The 20,043-nt window shown below is 39.2% G+C and overlaps 1 protein-coding gene across 2 annotated transcripts; it reads left to right on the forward strand.

Moving 5' to 3' along the window:
• The first annotated feature begins 463 nt into the window (after nucleotides 1-463).
• usp53b (ubiquitin specific peptidase 53b) lies at nucleotides 464-18,371 on the forward strand. Of its 2 annotated transcripts, none has more exons than XM_014007901.1 (17): nucleotides 464-937; nucleotides 1,546-1,758; nucleotides 2,456-2,616; nucleotides 3,404-3,496; nucleotides 3,598-3,732; nucleotides 3,834-3,947; nucleotides 4,786-4,868; nucleotides 5,558-5,663; nucleotides 6,469-6,615; nucleotides 6,871-7,020; nucleotides 7,102-7,270; nucleotides 11,389-11,511; nucleotides 11,659-12,373; nucleotides 13,230-13,291; nucleotides 15,661-15,736; nucleotides 17,236-18,062; nucleotides 18,147-18,371. In XM_014007901.1, the coding sequence occupies exons 3-17, from the start codon at nucleotides 2,473-2,475 to the stop codon at nucleotides 18,221-18,223; spliced, it is 3,021 nt and encodes a 1,006-aa protein (XP_013863355.1). In that variant the 5' UTR covers nucleotides 464-937; nucleotides 1,546-1,758; nucleotides 2,456-2,472; the 3' UTR covers nucleotides 18,224-18,371. The 2 variants fall into 2 exon arrangements, with proteins under 2 accessions (XP_013863355.1, XP_013863356.1); XM_014007902.1 differs by having other exon boundaries at nucleotides 7,102-7,258.
• Nucleotides 18,372-20,043: the final 1,672 nt, after the last annotated feature.

The following is a 20,043-nucleotide window of genomic DNA, read 5'->3' on the forward strand; positions in this document are numbered from 1 at the left end:
GTTCTTGTAGCTGAGAGTCCTTCCTAACACCAGGCATTAATTGAAAAGATCCTCATGAAAACTTTGCCATTAATAACTGAAGTCAAATGAATCTACCTGTTAGCAAAATGTCTCACGATCCACAGGATGGATTTTAATAAAACTCTCAGAGAGTAATCATTAAATATWAATCTACAAYTGATTAACTTTTAGTTGACATAATTCAAGATGGTTGCCACAGTCAACTAACATCAAGATGGCTATAACTCAGCCAATTTGACCCAACATTCTTATWTTATTCTCTGAGCATTTTCAAACCTCGCAAAAAAAAAAATTCAGCTTCAAATTCTGACATGAATGCAAGAATTTGACATTTTCACTATTCTGCTCGATTATTCGACATTTGCAAAACAAGAAATGGAGAGAGAGAGAGAGAGAGAGAGAGAGAGAGAGAGAGAGAGAGAGAGAGAGAGAGAGGATGGGGTTAGTCCCCACAGTACTGCATGATTATGAAACCAGTGCGGTCATGTGATGTCTTCTCTCATCACCATCAGGACAAGTTGGAAGCCTGACCTTCCTCTCCAGCAGCAGCAGCACAGTTTGAAGGCAGGAGGGCTGAAGATCATAACAACCGAGCAGCGGCAGTGCACTCTACGCAACACTAGGGGCGGAGTTTGACCTCCCAAATCTCCATAACATCACTAATCCGCGTCGGACAGTCTGGTACAGGCCAAACGGGGGAAAAAAAAAAAAAAAAGACAGGGAGAAATTTTCCACGGAAACGACACAGTCCTTTACCCTGTGCGCGGCACAAGCCACTGACTTGAGGCTGCACAGAGGAGACTGAAGCCAGCTGCAGCCAGGTTGTTGTCAGGATTTAAGGAGAAGAAGCAGAAGTGAAGGGACCTCTGACTGACAGCCGGACCGCCCTGCGCCTTCAGCCAGCTGCGCTGTTGAGGTGAGCGCATCTGTTTATCTGCGCGCGTTGAGCGCAAGTTGCGGCAGATTTCTGTGCAATGGTGGCGGAGCCGACATGTAGGCTTCTGGGTGAGGATGAGCAGCGTGCATGTCGGAGCTTGTAGGGGCTTTAAACAGCAAATATAAAGTCTGTCTGCATGTCCTCTGGTTGAGCCTGATCAYAAAAATGGTGGCTTATGTCAGACTTTATAGCAAAAGCGTTATGTTGTAGGGATGCTTTACATGTGATGAGGAACACCTTAAATGTGTTGAACATATGAATAAACACAGTATGACAAATATAAAAAAATATTAGATTCCCCCCTTCACTTCGAGTCCTGTTGCTCATGTAAGCTGTGGGGACACACTCTAAAAACTGCTGGGTTCATGGATCAACCATAGAGCATGGTTGGGTTTTCTGTCTGACCAAGTGCCTCAGCCTTCTTTTCCAAGAATATTCACACTAGATGATAGAGACTGAAAAACACAATGAGCATCATGATGAGAGAACATGAGAGAAGTGATTTTTATCACAGCTGATATCATTGCAGTTGTGCAGTTCTAGTTTAAATCTGTCATCATCTTTCATCTTGTCTCATTTCCCTGCAGCTGCCATTCAATGTCCAGTAGCTCGAGCCTGATGCTGCCCTGTGGCTGATCTCCAACATGCCGTCCACAAACTGCTGTGGAGGTGCGTGGGGGTGACATGGATGGAACCCAGGGCACCAGCTCCCATGTCCCGACATGTCCAGCTGCAGCAAGTTTCCCCCCAACTCTGGAGAAAGTAGACGGCAGGATTCACCTGGCATCTGGATCACTGATGTAACTAAGAGAAGTTGTGTCTGGTGCRAAAGTTTTAGTGTGAATGCTTAGTGAGGAATGACTGCCGAGGTTTGCTWCAGAAGCTARAATTRAATTAAGGCTAAAAAAATATATAASACTAAAAGAAGCAAAATTCYAGCAAGAAAATGTTAAAGTYACAAAAGGCAGATAAAAGGCAAAAAGCTCAAAAATAGCAAAACACTAGCTAAAAGTAGTAGAAGCTAAAAATAGCACAAGAAGACAAAAATAGATCTTACGTACAGAGTTTAACCTTAATGCTTTGAATGAAATGAAGAGATCTCAATTTATTATATGGGAAAGATTGTAAATTAGTTGGATAATTAGTTAAATACTTTAAAATTATAAAAGTTACAAAAATAAAATAAATAAAAACAAAATTAAAAAGGCCATAGCATCCATTTCCTAAATAAGCTGAATGTTTTAAAATTTTAATGGCTAAAATATTACAGGGATAGTTAGATAGCAAAGCAGGGAAACAACTGTATGCTGACTCAGCTTTTACACAGAGGGTGCTGAAAATAACCAGATTAATGATTTAAAATATCTTTTTTAAATTAATAATCTGCCTGTGTTATGAAAATAAATGTAACGAAATCCTCAGGATTTCAGTGTCTGTGTGTGACTTTAGATACAGAAAGAGAAGAGGCGACGCGTTTTAAAAGTGCTTTTTTATTAGCTGCAGGTTCTAACTCCATGGCATGGGTGAAGAAGTTCAAGAAACCCACAGGAGGCCTGAAGAAGTCCTACCAGCCGGGGAGCATGATGTCCCTCGCACTGACTAAAGGGCTGCTGAACGAGCCCGGGCAGAACAGCTGCTTCCTCAACAGTGCTGTTCAGGTACTGAATAAAGTCCTGCACTAATTGCAAAAAGTGCCTCAGCACTCAGAAAACCGTACATTTTATTTCCAGCAACTCAACATTTAATTCCAGCATCAGTGAATATTCACCCACCTTTACATTTACAAGACACAAATGTTGAGTTGCTGGTGTTCACTTGCACTGCAGACACCTGAACACTCCAAAACCATTCGCTGAAAATCAGTCATTTTTGAAAAGACTTTGTTTGAAGTTGAATAGGTTTGGCTTTACTTGCACTTATTTTTAAAGGTGAGATTCATTGATTGATCGTCTGTTGATTGAGGGAATCAGCTAAACTTCAGCTTGATCAGCTGTGACTGCTGACCGGCCACACATTTAGTCGACTCTGACAAATTTACACAGTTCAGGCTTTTTAAAGTCAGCTGAGTCATTTGTAAAAGTTGTAGCTGAGAGTCTGAAAAGCTCTCAGAATTACATATTTGTGTTGATTCATATTTTGGTGGCTGAGTGGCACACAGTTTATACTGAGCCTTTTCACAATGTTTTACTCCCTTTTTGATGTCTTTGTAATCTGTTGACCACCGCAGTACCTGTCCGTGTTGTGTGTTCGGATGTTTTTGTTCCACTCTATTTTTCAAACCTTGCTGAGGCAGAAGCAAAGAGCAGAAAGTGAAAGTGAAGTTTAGGTTTATGTTATTAAAGTTCAAACGTCAGGTTAGCATTAAGTGTTAGGTCGATTTTTCCAAAGGTTTGAAATAAAACAGATTCAGATTTTGACAGATGTTCTGTTGTTGATCCTCCACAGGTGCTCTGGCAGCTGGACATCTTCAGGAGAAGTCTGAGGCAGCTCTCAGGTCACTTTTGTCTAGATGATGCTTGCATTTTCTGCTCCTTGAAGGTAAAAATCACAGGCCGATACTTTAAATCAGTGTTTTTCTTTTCATTTTGTTTAGCAAATTTTTTTTCTTCACAACCGAAAGACATCCTGTTGCTTTTCAGAGTATATTCAGCCAGTTTCAGCAGAGCAGAGAGCGTGTCCTCCCCTCGGACAGCCTGCGTAACGCCCTAGCTGAAACCTTTAAGAACGAGCAGCGCTTCCAGCTCGGCCTGATGGACGACGCTGCTGAGTGCTTTGTAAGATCAAAGCCACGCTACGTCTTAATAATCTCTCGGCTCTTGTGCATCCGTAGCACATTATGATGTTTACTGTTTCTGCTTTTGTGTTGCACATGTAGGAGAACATCCTGGAGCGAATTCATTTACACATAGCCTCAGACACGGCGACTGACGCCTGCTCGTCCAAATCCTGTATTACCCATCAGAAGTTCGCCATGATGCTTTACGAGCAGGTAACTCATCCAGAACATCACTGAACTGCAATTTAAGGATGAAATGTATCCAATTAAATAATGTCTTAGGGTGCATTCATACCAGCCCTGTTTAGTCCGCTTTAATCAAACTCTAGTTCCTTTTCCTGGAACGACGGTTCATTTGGGGAGATGGGAACGCATAATCAAACTCTGATTTGAACCAAAACAGCAAATTCTTGTCCGCCTACAAACGTAGGTCTCGGTTTATTKAAAGTTAAYTCTGTTGCAGTTYGATTGCATGTGTGAACGCCAAGCAGACAGGAGRCCACTCCAAAAGYAGGAAGCGGACTATAATGCAGGTCATTCTGAGTAATAATGGTAATACAGTAACTCATATCTAGTAAAGACCTCACTCRATGTCTGTATAAGGTGGACATCRCTGCTGTGAAGTTGTATGCACTCCTTCTCAGTGAACGCCTTAGCTGCCTTGTGTGGGAAAACAATATTCTCCGCGGTTCCGCCTCATCTTCCTCTCATGCTGAGCCTATATTGTTGAAGACAAAAACAAAAAGTATATCCTATAACCACTAAAATCTGWMAGTACTCCATGWTYGTTTACATTTTGGGAAGAAGGAAGTCGCGCTTYATGTCTTCTTCTGAGGTTTTTGTGTCGATTCCTTCAGTGGGTCTTGGTGCAGCGCCACCACAGGCGAGGGAGGGAACGGGTTGTTTTCAGGGTTTAATTTGTTTGACAAAGAGCAGTGAGAATGTGAACTGCACCAACTGAAAATGTAAACAAATTTGCAATTTTGATCCCCAATCAAACCGTGTCTACCGGACTATCAGGTGTGAATACGACCTTACTCTTGTTTTTCAGTTTGTGTGTCGTTGTTGTGGAGCATCTTCAGACCCACACCCCTTCACAGAGTTTGTTCATTATGTGTCCACCACTTCCTTATGGTGAGTACTTACCAAATTATGAATAATGAAATATAAAGAAAATGGAGGTAATTGCACATTTATATGTGCATTATTTGGTGGCTGTGGTATGTCAGTGGTCTGAGCAACTGTCTCGTAATGTTGAGGTTGCAGGTTTGAGCCCACGTTAGGGAGTGAAACAATCGCCAAAATCTTTCACTTTGCTCTTTGTGGTGACAAAGAGAAAAAACATTCAAATTTTAAATTAAAATTTGCATGGCAATATACAACAAACATAGGTGTCAATAAATAATTTAAGGAATAAGGAATTATTAGCAATATTATGTTATTTCTTTGACGCTCCTAAAAGTGATACATTTGCATGACAACAGCACCCAAATTTACAGGAAACTGTTTTAAGTATAAGCGGATACAGATGTTTACATTTTATGTTTTTTTTTTGTATTGTAAGGAGTAATAAAACAGATTTTAATCACAGCTATCCTCTGTAGTCCCGGCAAACTTGAATTTTGGTGATCTGTGATTGGCTAAACTAGAAGTCTAGTGTCCAACCAGATCTACAGCATGTTCTGAGTCTCTGATATGAGGGAGAAAGTCCAGGTGAATTTTAGAAACAAAYGTATTTTTTCATGAAGTTAGAAAACAAATCCAGACATGGTGGTTACATCTGTCGCCTACTGTATCAGCAAACATTCTGTCCTTTCTTTCAGCCAACAGGTGGATCGGTTGATGGGGAAGAACGAGCGGCTCAGGTCCGACATGTTTGGAGAACTGCTGCAGGCGGCAAACAGCACGGGGGACCTCCGAAGCTGCCCTGTATGTTTTTACTGTCAATATTTAAACATTTTTAAGGATGTAATGGCAACAGATTTACTTTCTGTTCGCCTGTTTGGTTAAACATCCAGCTGGTTAAGTTCACTTTTTTAAAGGTGAGTAAAATTAGGTCCTTAACATGATCATTAGCAGCTTGTTTGCAAAAGATGGTCATAAAATGATTCTTGCAGTTACCCACAGCACACATTTCTTTTTGGCTTTGTTGCTCCATTTAAAGAAGCTGGAAGGAGACTGTGCAAAACTAGTGTGAGGATATAAATAGCTGTCAGAGCTTATCCCTTGTTTTTTTCCTCCTCTGGCTTTTCTACTTTTGTCTCCCTTTTCAGTATGCATCACTTTAATGGAGCTCAGTCCTTTTATTACGCTGTTACCACTCTGACAGGCTTATTTATTCTGCCCATTCAAAACACTTAGAACTTTCCTGTCTTTCAGCTGTATGTTGTGAATAGTCTGCCTGCTTTTAAGGTTTATACACAAAATTCATACACTATAAAATCTAGGAAGCACATAAGCACCAGGAAGCATGAGAGTAAGGTGGATGATCACTGAGTCAGTGCAGCTGAGGCTAATGAGCTAATTAGGAACAGATGGAAATAATTAACTGAAGTGTAAGATGACTAAGGAAAAGTTTTATGTCTGTGCTTTAATATTATTATTATTATTATTATTATTATTATTATTATTATTATTATTATTATTATTATTATTATTATTATTATTATTATTATTATTATTATTATTATTATTATTAATTTAGATATTTCTCATTTTTTCATCATGTTTGCAGAGTGACTGCGGTCAGAGCATCAAGATCCGCCGTGTTCTCATGAACTGTCCAGAGATAGTCACTATTGGGTTTGTTTGGGACGCAGAGCAGTCTGACCTCATGGACGATGTCATCCGGTCCATTGGCCCGCGTTTAAACTTGTGTGGGGTAGGTACTCAAGACAATTAGCTGCCATTTTCTGCAGCTTGTAAGCGCCAGATGACAAATGGAAATGTGTAATTTAATCATTCATAAAGTTATACAGTATAAAGACCAATTTGTTTGTTGTGTTTAAGGACGAATTAACTTTGATCAGGAATATTTTTATGTTGCTATGAGAGACTGAGGCCCGTGTGTAATATTTAGCATCCGACAGTCGGTGATGCTAGGCGACCAAACTTGATCTAATATTCTCTCTTTCAGCTTTTTAACCGAGTGACTGATGAAAATGCCAAACGCAGCGAGCTTCATCTGGTGGGGATGATCTGTTTTTCGAGTAAACATTACTCAGCTTTCGCCTATCACACCAAGTCTTCGAAATGGATGTTTTTTGATGATGCCACTGTGAAGGAGGTTTGGGCGTCTCCCGATAAGCTTCTTTGCTCATTCCGCTGTGTGTTATGTGTTCTTGCATCGTTCGTTTCCTCTCACCAGATTGGATCCAAATGGAAGGATGTCGCCTCAAAATGCATCAGGGGACATTTCCAGCCGCTTCTGTTATTCTACACCAATCCTGATGGGAGTCCAGTGTCTAATGAAGATGCACCAAGACAAACTACCATGTGTCCTCGCTACAAAGCCCATGTAAACGGTGATGGGACCAGTAAGGCAGTCTTTTACTTATTATATGAGTGGAGTGGTGGGCCTCACAGCACGAGACCGTGTTCTCCCTGTTCTTTTATGGGATTTCTTTGAGTACTCACTTTATTTCACAGCCCCTAGCCATATGTGTAAGTCCAAATGATGATGCATATTTGTTTGTTTGTGTGCATATCTGTGTTGACCCTGTGTCAGGCTGGTAGTCGCTTCAGTGTGTACTCTTCCCTCTCAGCTGATGATAGCTGTGAGCTGAGACTGACTCCATGAGGACCTGAACAGGGCAAAGGAGAATTTGAAATAATTTACCAACTCAGTTTATGCAAATGATTTGCTTAACTTCTAGTTTTAACAGTTAACTGGGGAAATTTTTTAATGAGCCATGGTTATTTACACACACCAATACTACAAACTAGTTTAAATATTGTGCTAATTATGCTTTTTAGATTTTCTGCAAATAGAATATGCATATGCAGTGTTCAGAACTGAGTAAATTATGTGTGATGATATCACAGAGGGGATGATGGTGATTTGGACTAATGACTATAAACATGTTCAGTCAGTTAGTTAAACAAAATGCACTATTTCCTCTTCACATGCAAGTGACTTGTTGCTATGTTTCTACTGATCATCTTAGTATGCTCAAATATTTAGAAAATGTCAAATACTCTCTAATAGACTGGCTGCCCAACTGATTGCTTTACCTTTAACAGTAATCTGAGTAACTGATGGTAATGTTTTGCAAAAGAAATGATTCCACACCATGTTTTGTATTTGTGTTTTCAACTGTCCCCATTAACATCTTTTTAATTGCACAAGTCAGCTGCTACAAAGCAACAATGGCTTCTAAATGTAGCTTCATATTAATTTGATTGATTGATTTGACTGATTTTGGAAGTAAGTTTAATTGAAATGAATGATCATTAAATTGTTTTGGCATCAATGGCAGCATGGATTTAGCTCAACCCTTTCCATTTATTGTTTTGGTTGAGTTCGTGTTGGTAAACCTCAGAGAAAACACACGTGGTCCTAGCCTGGTAAAAACCAGACCCTTGCTGGAGGCGTGGCCTCTGCTGAAGTGTGTGTGTGTGTGTGTGTGTGTGTGTGTGTGTTGCTGTGGAGGAGGCTAGGCTAAGAAGCTAACCAGAAATTGCGTGCGCTGTAAACAACCCTACTGAGAGGAGAAAAGTACCGAGCCAAACGAGACGACTGTAAATGAGAGCTGCTGCTTTGTCAGACAAATTTAATTTAATTTGGACTGGCTTTATTCACTTCCTCCACTGCCGTATGCTAAACTAACTAGCAGACACTGCACAGAACATCGACGTCATTCAAAACTCCGCCTTCTGTTTGCTGATTGGCCMAGGTAAAATAAACTACAAGCAGACAYTGCRCAGAAAATCGACGTTCTCTTCTCTGATTGATTYGGCTAAAAATCTGCCAGCGAAATCCTTGTCTATGGGAGAAATGCCAGACGGAGCAGAGAAGCAAAACTAAAACTGAGCGGAGCAGGAAGGCAAGGGCCAGGCTAACGTGGTCCTATTGGCTGGTTTGAAMTTTACATGAGGATGATGTGTCTGTTTCACACAGATCACCACCCACGCTTCGCTCCCTAATCTCTGCTCTTGTGGCCAAATCGCTCTGCAGCTCTCACTCCTCCCCATGCTTCCATTCTCTCTCTCTCTCTCTCTCTCTCTCTCTCTCTCTCTGGTGGAATCTCACAGGTTTAAATGGATTGCTTTGGTTTTCTGTGGTGCTCAGATACTTTGGCAGGTGGCAGGATTTTTTACTTTTAGGACAGTCAGGACAAGTAAGTAACAGATTTTGTAATTTTAACACTAAAATATGATTCGGTTCTTCAATTGAAAACTTTCTGCACAATATCCTTTGTTAACTGTTTGTTAACTTTGTATTTTAGTCCTAATAAGCTTGTAATATTTTCTATGCATTGTAGTTCAGATTGTTTTTATTTTCGCTGCAGAAGCCAGGACAGCAGCCTCATGCTGACATGCTTGCATAACAAAGTCTGTGTAACTTCGGGCATCATGATGCATGTGTGCATTAGTTAATTAGTTGGCAGATGTCTTTGGCATTTACATACTTGCATCTGAGTCAGGGTCCGTTTTAAATGAAGCTACCTAAAGCCAGCATAAGAAATCAATAAAACTACATTTGACTTGCTGCCATTGCTGCCTTTTCACGTCATGTTTCAGCGAGGCTTCTTCCATCGATTTAAAATCCAATCCAATCCAACTTTATTCGATCTTTAAATGATCCTTCTTTTTAAAAAAATATTTCTGCCATGATGAAACACCTTTTATTATTTTCAAGTGCCGTGCCAGCTCCATAAAAATAGCAACAGAGGTAAACAACGCCGCAGTAAGTGATTGCTCTGAAAGAGGAGGCGAGAAATGAAAGTGAAAGACAGCAGCTGGTAGACGAACACGCTGATCTGAAAGCAGATGCTTGCGGTTCACATCAGTGTTTCTCTCTGTGACCTGCTTACCGGGCAGAGAAACACTCCGCAGGGATGATGGCAGCCGAGGCAGCAGTGATGTGTTTTATCAAAGTTAATGATGCAGCATCTGTTCTTTTGTTAAGTCTTTGTTTTGTTCCCTGCCTAATTTGCAGCAAATTGGTGAAGGGTGGGGGCGGTGCAGCAGAGGACTGTATAGAATAACAGAAAATAAACCATTTTTATGTTTTAAATTTTGTTTTTTCTTTTCTAAAGGAGAAAGACCTCCGACATAATTTCTGGGTTGACAAAGTTTAAACGTAGACACAAGTTTGGTGGTTATTTATTGAACACAGAAATGCAACACCACAGCATTAGACTGGCAAAAATATGGAAACCTTTAAGAATGGCAGTGATAGTTCAGATGTTTAGTTCTATGAAAGTTTATGACAATCAGTGTCTTGTGTGGTGTAGATAGCTCTTTGGACACATTTTGTACTCTAATTTAACCAGGCAAAACCTATTACGATCACAGAGGTCTTTTGCAAAGGAGGCCTAGACCTGAAGGCAACCTAACATGCACGTTTGTAGACAAATTTATAAACGGTTTCTCTCTTGTATGACAGTTTCAGAATGTATTTCTGCCTGCAGCAGAAAACTGTGTTGGTTGATAAAAGTTTTCAGTGATTCTGTTAAAAAGCCTGGCCTCTGCCTTCCTAGGCAGTTCTGCTCAAATTTCCCTTCCCTGCTCTGTCTGGGATTTCTCCCATAGACAAGAATTTCTTCAGGAGAATTTTGTTTGGGCCAATCAATGAACAGAAGGCGGAGTTTTGAACTACAATGTCGATTTTCTATGCAGTGTCTGCTTGTAGTTTATTTTACCTGGGCCAATCAGCAAACAGAAGGTGGAGTTTTGAATGACGATGATTTTCTGCGCAGTGTCTGCTAGTTAGTTTAGCAAACGGCAGTGGAGGAAGTGAATGAAGCCAGTCYGTGTTGATAAGGCTTCCAAATTAAATTAAATTTGTCTGACAAAGCAGCAGCTCTCATTTACAGCCGTCTCGTTTGGCTCGGTACTTCTCCCAGCGAGACCTCCGGCTGTAGGGTTGTTTACAGCATACACAATTTCTGGTTAGCTTCTCAGCTTAGCCTCCTTCACAGTGGAGCTGGCATACACATAGGTCGTGGCCAACCAATCCAATCATTTTAAACTTCAGCAGAGGCCACGCCTCCAGCAAGAATCACTTCTCTATAGCTGAGAGTCCAGACCCTCGTACGAAGCAAAGAGAAGGACAAGGGTCTGGTTTTAACCAGGCTAGTTAAAACTCAATCAAGGTGGAGCTTTATTGGTCATTGTGACAATTTATTTTGTCTCTCTATTTCTGTTCTGCAAATGAAGTTAAAGTTTTGGATGCAAATAGGATTAAATAAAGGTGTTGCACTTTTACAGAATGCAAAAAAAGTTTTATGCAAAAATTAAAAAATAAACAAAACTACAGCTTTTGCATTACTCTGCATGTTACCAGTTGCAAAACCACATTTTCAATAAAAGGTATTTCAGGGATAATAGTAATTTTCTGCTATTGCCAAAATACAGTAGATTCCATTAAAAAAACTTTAAGTGCATTTCAGAACAGCCTCTCATGTACCATTTGAATCCTTATCCACAGTGAAACATCCACTTGGCAGTCCCAAGAACTTTCAGGAACCTTTTATGGATTATTTACAGCGACCAGGTGAAACATCAAAAAAGGACAGGGGACATCGAAAAACTGAGCCATCACAACACAAAGGTAGATGTTTGTGTTTTCATCTCTACATATGGTTAGAATATAAAAAAACTGACAAACAAAACACCCAGATGGAAGTCATCATACATGTCAAGGTTTATTATCAGAACATTTCTAAATCTGGTAATGATTTCTGTTGACTTTATTCAGACACAACACATCTAAGATCTTCATCTCCACCAGAGAACGGGCCGAGACCTCCGGCTGAAAAACTAAAAAGTTATTCACATTTGGACAAGTCATCGAACTATTCAAGCAGAGGATCTCAGGAGCCACATGGACCACAGGGCAGTGCACAGAGTGGAGGACATAACCGGAAGACTAATGTTTCCCCAGGTCGCTATGATCCGGAGAGCTCCCACAAGCACTGGGACAAAGGAAGCCAAAGTAAGTCCAAGTCAACTTGGAGRCCCATTCGGGAAGTTCTGAATGTGGACACAGTCCTGAATGAACTGGAGCAGCGGCGCCAGCAGCAACAAGACAGCCCGCGATGCAGCAAGTCCTCCTCCCAGGAGAGACCACGCACTGAACACAGAGGAGACAGAGAGCGGGAACATGCTCGGACCAGAGAGGATCGGAAACAGAAGTGCTTGATGACGATTTATGAGGACGAGCAGCGCCACGAGACAGAGAGCCACAGCTCCGTCGAGTCAGAAAGCAGGACCAGCCAGCCGAGGTGTAGCAGACTCAAAGGTTGTCCCAAGACTCTGCTGCGTAGTGACACCTGGACCATTCAGAGAACTGAGTCTGGCTACGAGAGCAGCGATCGGCTCAGCAGTGGCTCCACCAATCCTGACTCACCTGGGGTTGATGGCTTGGGTATTAAACCGGATCTGAGGCTAACACCTGAGCTACATCTGCAAAGGTAGGGCTACCACCTTGTAGCTGTTTAGTGGATTTATTTTTGTAAAGAAATCAGCATCAAAACAACACTGTGACAAGAATCTGACCATCATTACAAATCCTGCAGACTCAGGTCTGAGTTTTAAAAGGTCGAGCTAATTTAATTATAAAATCATTAGCTGGTGTGGTGTTGGGTTAAGACCCGAATATGGAAATTGTTTTCCTATCTGTCTAAGTATAATACATTTCTAACCATTAAGATGTTTTCCCCTGATATGCACAAGAATCTACAAAAGATATTTCAAGATTTTTGGAATATTTTCTTAAAATATCACTGCTTAAAATAACAGAGGTTGAGAGCAAAACAACAGGATAGACTCTGGGGGAACAGACCTCAACACAGCATGAGGTAGCAAATCTATGGTGAACTCTTTATTTGACAGAGTCACTTGTTACAAACATTGATTTCAAAATTACATTACTGTAAAAAAGGATGCATGTTGTTTTTGCGTCTGTGTAAAATCCACATGGATAATTTAAGACACAACAAATAAAAAGACTGTACTGGAAAAATCATGTTTTCACACAGATAAAGCTTTAGACTAATTCTATACACTTTTGTATCCTTTTCCATAAAGTACAAATAAAGCTGCTCAGTTGTAAATTTGTCTTACAAACAATAATACACAAAAGCATTTTATCACCTCCTGTCTGTGCAAACCAGGCACTTATTAAACATATTTAAAAAGAAAAGGCAACATGTTTGGCCTAAAGGTACATCTTGTTTGTATCAAAACGTTTGTTTTGTTAATTTCTTCACTAATAAGTTGCTTGCAACTTAGTTTAAAACTGTTTATTTTCTGTTTCCTCATTTTCAGCCAGCTGCATCAAAGAGGAGGAAATACAAAACCAAGTTTAATGCCACCCGCCTCTCACAGTGGTAAGTTTCAAGATTTAACAGATGTTCTCAGAAAAATAAAAACAAGAATTTAAGCAGCTGGTATTAAATATGGAGTGAAAAGAACAACAGTGTATTTAGTTCTAACTTGGTAGGTTTGTTTAATTTGGATTTGTTTAGACCAAGTTTCTGAAGAAAGTTTTAAAACGTGTAATATTAGGGATGCATGATACATCCTATGTTGAAAGATTATGGGGACAGTTTGATTTGTAAAAAAACAGATCTTGCTTTTTCCTTTTTATGAAGAAAATAAAATTAATTAAAAGATAAGATTGTGCGTATGAGTGATTTAGGAGGACTTGTTGCATTCACCAATTTTCTCATATTCTAAGATTTTTTTCAGATACGAGCAAAATTCACGAGTGGTCCAGACCTGTCGTATATTTTATGTGCAGTCAGTCTGCTGTTATCCAGACAGATTTTCTTCACTAATAACTTTATATTTCGTTAGTTTGAAGATATTTTGAATTGAAAATAAATTACACTCCTTAATTATGTTGACAATAGGCTATTCTGTTTGAATTGGAATTATAATTTTAAGTGTATTAATGTAGCCTAACGATATAATTTAAATTGGCTATTAATGCTATAGGTTAACACTACAAAAAATTTTTTGAAGATCTCAAACTACAAATCAACTTAAATTATGCATTAATTGTAATGGCAAGATGTTTTAAAGCCATTTTATATCAAACTTTTTTTTCTTTAAGTGAATCATGTCAACTTATTCAGACCTGTGAAATCCGTCATTCACTCACAAGATGTGTGTGGGGGGGTTGCATTATTTCTAGCAGCAGAACAGTACTGGTTGGAAGGTGAACATTTTATTTAATTTATTGATATTTATGTCACCTGTAGGTCGTACAGCCACCAACTGTAGCAACCCACAGGAGACAYGACATTAAAATTAACTGCAGTTGTTATTTCTTCCCATTCCTTGGCTTTAGCAGGTCCTTTAATTCCACAGCTGACACTGCTAAAAAATGAATCACTGAGAGCAGGACTTCAATCTCCAAACTCATTAAGTTCTTCTTTTTACTTTTCGCTGTCATTTTCATGAATGAACACTTCCTGGTATGTAGGGCAGGAAGCGTAGCCTTATATGGTATTATTGGGGTAGTAATTATGCTAATTTCCTCTCCTCGTGCACTAGCACCGTACATACAGGTGGCATTCATCATGTTTACGCTGCTCATTTACACACTTTTCCTGGCATTAGAAGCGTTTGCTGAATCTGACATGGCATGTTCATATGAGCCCTTCGTATGAAAAAAAAGTAAGAGAAATTTAGAATAAGAATACAAAAATGTTCCTGCATGAGGCCTGATGTTCTTTGACTGGATGTWATGTGAAGAAAAGATGAGCAATAAAGCAGTTGTACTTTTATCAAATGTTCATTTCATTTTTCTGTCCCGAGAGAGTTGAAGTACCTGAATGGCATTTTTTTTATTACGCCCAGTTTTTTTAGTAGTTTCTAAATATGTTGTGACAAGATTTGAATGTGAYGGTGTGAACGCTGCTGCACATTCATTTAAAGACCGAGTTGATTTCTGAGCCTAAACTCGTTATTTAACCTCGTAGCCCCGTAAGCCCAGCGCAGGCATTAATCTGATGATAATCCCACAAAGCTCATTCAGATAGAAGCAGCTGGGACATGGCTGCTGACATTGTCATAAATATAGTTCTGTTGCATCCAGTGCTTTGGGTCTACTGGATGGACTTTATCAAGGCGGTGTGCCTCGGGAGCCAGCRTTTCCAAACAGCAGCTTCTATATTTGCACGGAGATATCCAGGGCAACCGCAGAAAAGAAAAATCTATTTTTAAAAAAGAAAGGAATTCTGTGTCGTGCTGCCCTTTGCTGGTGCAAGAAGCATGGCGGCTACAGAGTGGAGAGGGTTTAACGTTTGCTGCTGCTGCCATCATGTGTCCATAAAGCCCTTCAGCACTTTAGGCAGGAGTAAACTGTTTCTCTTGTGCCTTCAGACACGTTTTGTTGCTTTCAACATTTTGAAAATGAATTAACATTTTATTCTCAATCATTAATTTAGATTTTCTTTTTCTTAATTTTTTTATGATAAATGAGTTTCTCTTTTATAACATTTTAGTCATTTTTTTTTGTTTTCCTACGTTTCAGAATCTTGTAATTCATCTTGTAAGTACTTTTAAATCTGTCCATGGGACATTGTTTGAGGGATTTAACATATTTTTTATAAGAAAGAATGAYACTTGAGCTGACAAATATATTTTATGATAATTCTAAAATTTACCTACAGTTAGGCAGAACTTTCTAAAAGAGGACTGGAAATCAAACACGTTTCAGGATGTTTTTTATTTTTTTTTATTTTTCTAGGTAAACATCAGATAAAATCTCAGGGAAACCAAGACCAAGTTTCACTTTCACATCCAAAAGTCAGTCCAAGTTCAAGGTACTGTTCTTTATTTGAAAAGAGAAACACTCATTGTGTGAACTTATTTATTAATTATTGATTATTTATTCTGCATCTGATACATTCATGTGCACACATCTGTCTGTTGCATGTGTTAAACTGATTTAAACTGCTGTTACGGCRTCAACTGTGGAATTCCCCGAGAAATACATAGAACATGATTTGTGGCCTTTCTGCTAAACTATATTTATCCTACTTATCCTATCCAGACAAGGACCTGAATTAAATGTAAATAGCTCTTTGTCAAGCTAATCCTCTCCTCTTGAAAGACTCGTGGTAAAAATAACGGAGTGCAAGGCAAGTGCCTTTAAGTGCTTTGAGGGGTTGACGACGCCTACTATTGTTAGTGAATGCTTCTTGTCTGGTTATTGCTAATGAGAAGTTCTCACAAGATAAGAGAAAAAGTACAATTAAAGACTGATGTCAAGTTGGACAATTTGTTCAAGCTTACATGTACAAGTAGAGCAACACTTTAGGAAAGGGGTTGTTTAATCACCCACCTCTGATTACACAATCACCTGTGYGTTTGTCTGTCTGACTTTTAGAAAAGTATACCACTGGATGGTTCAATRAAAAACTCTCAAAAATTAAACATTTGATGTAAATCTACAACTGATTATGTATCGGGGACAAGCTAATCCAAGATGACCGCCACAACAAATTAACTTAAGCCAACCCAAAATGGCTTAAACCTGGTCAGATTTACAGAGTTCTGATTTGGTGTAGCTGAGAGTCATCCCGACCACATAATCCAAGCGCTAATATATCACACAAGATCTTTGTTTAAAACTTTAGCAAGAAGGCAGTGTTGAAAATGTAGGAAAAATGTAAGCCCCAGTGTTTTTCAACCGCGGTCCTCAAGGCACACAGATGTTTCCCTGCTTCAGCACAGCTGTTTTCAATTGATAACTGATTAACAGGCTTTTGTTGAACTGCAATCATCTGAATCAGGTGAGTTAAAGCAGGGAAACTTCTAAAACATGCAGGACAGCGTCCCTTGAGGACCAGGGTTGGAAAAACACAGCAATAAACAATTTACTGCCATAATTTTAGTTCTTGGAGTTTGAATATAGCCCTCTACACAGGCTCTTTACAAAAATAATATATATATTTTTAATTGGCCTGTATACATATTAAAAAAAGGTTTAGATCTCTAACYAGGCCTTTAAATCTGCTAGTTTCAATCCGATTGCTGGATACTTTGAGATTACAGATTTATTTACAACATCTTATTTGCTTAAATCTAAATTCTATTGAATTAACAAGCTGAGATTCCAGACATAAATGATTCAAAATAGGAAAAAATATAGATAAGGGCATATCTTTATTGGCCTCAGATTTTTAACACTGTATTTAAGCAGCTGTTTTCCAATATTGTGTTTTCTTGGAAAAAAAAAAGAAAATAATGAATGCAGTGAATGAGACTTTTTTTTCAAATCATTTAAAAGATCATAAACATCAATTTATTTTTCTTGCAGACGAAAATCTAAGTATTCTTCCAGCACCTCTAGAAAGGCAGCATCATCGGAGACAAACTCCAGTGGTTCAGATAACAGGCAGAGTGAGCACCAGGAGCTGACAAACTGCAGAGGATACAGCAGTGAAGGGATGACCCCAAGACAAATTACCAAAACCAGTAGTTCAGAGTGGAACAGCTCCGATGATCTTGTTCTCTCAGAGTCTGAAGACAGAGAAAGCACTTACCTCTCCAGTAACAGTGAGGCTGTCGCCTCTGACTCCCAGTGCCCTCCCATAGACCTGCTCTACCCCACTAATGTGACATCAGAAACTGTCCAAGCGAACAACCAGCGTCAGCTCGGGTCGACCGGGTCGCCTCACCTTCGACCCAGCCAACAGATCTCTCCCGGTGAAGCCAGCCACTCTGCGTTTCGTCCAAGGATGCTTCAGGAACACTTCCCCTCAAGTCCCCGCCTCTCATCAGCATCCCACGTCAGTCCTCACCGGAGWCCTGACGTTTCAGGCCTCAGGACCTTTTCAGACGCCAGCTCGAAGTCGGGCTCTGACCCAGAGAGGAGTACTCAGTCGTCGTGCGACAGCGAGGACAGACTGACGGGGTGCAGAGGGGAAGAGGCAGCACCAGCTCCAGAGGTTTCTCTGACAACGTACTTTAACGTGGACAACTGTATGACGGAAACATACCGCCTCAAGTACCACAACCAGAGACCCCTGGTCCTCTCTGCCACAGTGCCACGGACCACAACAGAGAGTGAGCGCAGAGAGAACAGCCACACACTTCCCAATGATGCACACTCACAAGACGTGCCAAAAGCCAGACCTGAAACAAGTAAGATATAAAAAGATATAAAGCGGCTTTTCTTTGTTGTGGACTGTATTTTAACAAGAACATCCTGTTCTTTTTTCTGTACAGGCCATAATAGCAATAAACCTGCTGCAAAATGGAAGCCAGTGACGGCCAAAGGACTGGATGAACGGGGTTTTTTATGAGCATTAAGTCGTGTTTACATGGATGGACCGCATATCTGAATGCCAAAGAGTTTACCGAATGGAAGTATGTCCAGACGCGCCAACATCTCCAAACTGGCTGGAGCTTATTTATGCAAGCTTGTCCTATAAATAAAACCTATTTCTGATATCTGTTATGCATTGTTTACCAGATGATCAACTATCACATATATCTTCCATTGTTCCACATTCCTATGAACAGAAGTCTGTTTTCAGTTTGCACAAAAGGATTATTTTAGTTTTTAGAATTGTTATTTTTTTAATCACATTGCATAATTTTTAATGTTTTTATTTGTGCAATATTCTGCAGAAGTACAAAAATGAATATGTTTAAATGCATTCAAAGTAAGCAGTAAGTGATTATGAGTCAAAGATGAAGCAGCAGTCTGTACAGTAATTTTAAAAATATGATCAATTTTTTATTCATTCGTAATTTTGTTTTACACAGCAAAATAAAATAAAAAAATTTATTTTTCAGCATCAGACCTATCAAAGGTGAAATGGCTTTTTCATTAAAATGATAGTTCAGATCATGTGCAAAGATTATGATTAGTTAATATCTTACCTGTAGCAGATGGCATTTTAAACAATCTGCAATTAGATAAATTGGCTGTGTTTGGGTTTTCCACTATTCTGTTAGTCAGTCCCATGGAAATTGGTTACTTTGCTTAGTAAAAATAGTTAACATAAGTTGTACACTACAGAAAAAGACATTAATGCATTGCATTTTTTTTCCATGCGGTCAGGTTTAAAGATTTTCAGAGGCCTATCTACAACAGGTAAGATATTATTTAGTCATAGCGTTTCCACAGAACTCCACTTGAAAAAGATCTGAACTATCATTTTAATAAYTGGCAGCTTATTAACTTTATGCACACTGGGAGCTTTTTGTCCCCAGATGACCTATACCACAACAATCATTTGTGTTTTGTTATCATTTATCAGCACTTTTTACAACATTTAAATGCTAAAGAATGACCTTTGGTTGCTCCGAATCAGTGACCTTCCCTTGTTGTAAAAATCTATTGGCAAACATCTGGATTTGGTTCTTAAAATTTGGGCATAAAAACCAAATTAAACTATTTTTTAATAAAAGATTTTAATTTACTAAAATGCTATTTTACATRGACATTTTTGGGGGTTTGTCACGTAGTAAATGGGGCAGCACTCTTCTGTGAAACACAATCACATATCTTTTATTGTGCTGGTTCTTGTAATTTATGTTTTGTTATACACCGTGATGTCAAAATGTACTTTTTTCCCCCTTCTGTCTTTCTCTTTGAAGAGTCAAATTTCAACAAATCTATATYTGCAGGTATTTTTCATAATGGCGCCACTTTACCAGATACATTAGACATTACTACTAACACCTCAACCCACTGGGAATCTTGTTTCTAACAATAATGTTCTGAAACCTGCATGTGGCCTTTACTAAAAATCATAACGAGCTGTATGTATAGCAAAAGCATGAGCATGAAAGTGCTGGAGTCTGAGTCCAGTTAACATTATAGGAGATTCTATTTAATGGTAGTCAAATAAATGAAACAAATAGCAGTTTGTAACTATGATTGATTTGAAGACGAATGTTTTTTTTCTCCTGCTCGCACAAGAATTGTCTACTCTTTATGCATTTTAAATCTAAGTGTACGATGCAAACGAGAGACTTGAAAACAGCTGACTGTCTTACAGACACACTATGCATTCAATGAAAAATGTCTTTTGATGCACACTTTGGTGTAAGATTTTAAGTCTTGTGTACATCCAGTACTTCCAAGATCATATGCTTCAATTCCAATATATAT

The sequence above is a fragment of the Austrofundulus limnaeus genome, unplaced genomic scaffold (assembly GCF_001266775.1).
Source record: "Austrofundulus limnaeus strain Quisiro unplaced genomic scaffold, Austrofundulus_limnaeus-1.0 Scaffold45, whole genome shotgun sequence".
Taxonomy (NCBI): domain Eukaryota; kingdom Metazoa; phylum Chordata; class Actinopteri; order Cyprinodontiformes; family Rivulidae; genus Austrofundulus; species Austrofundulus limnaeus.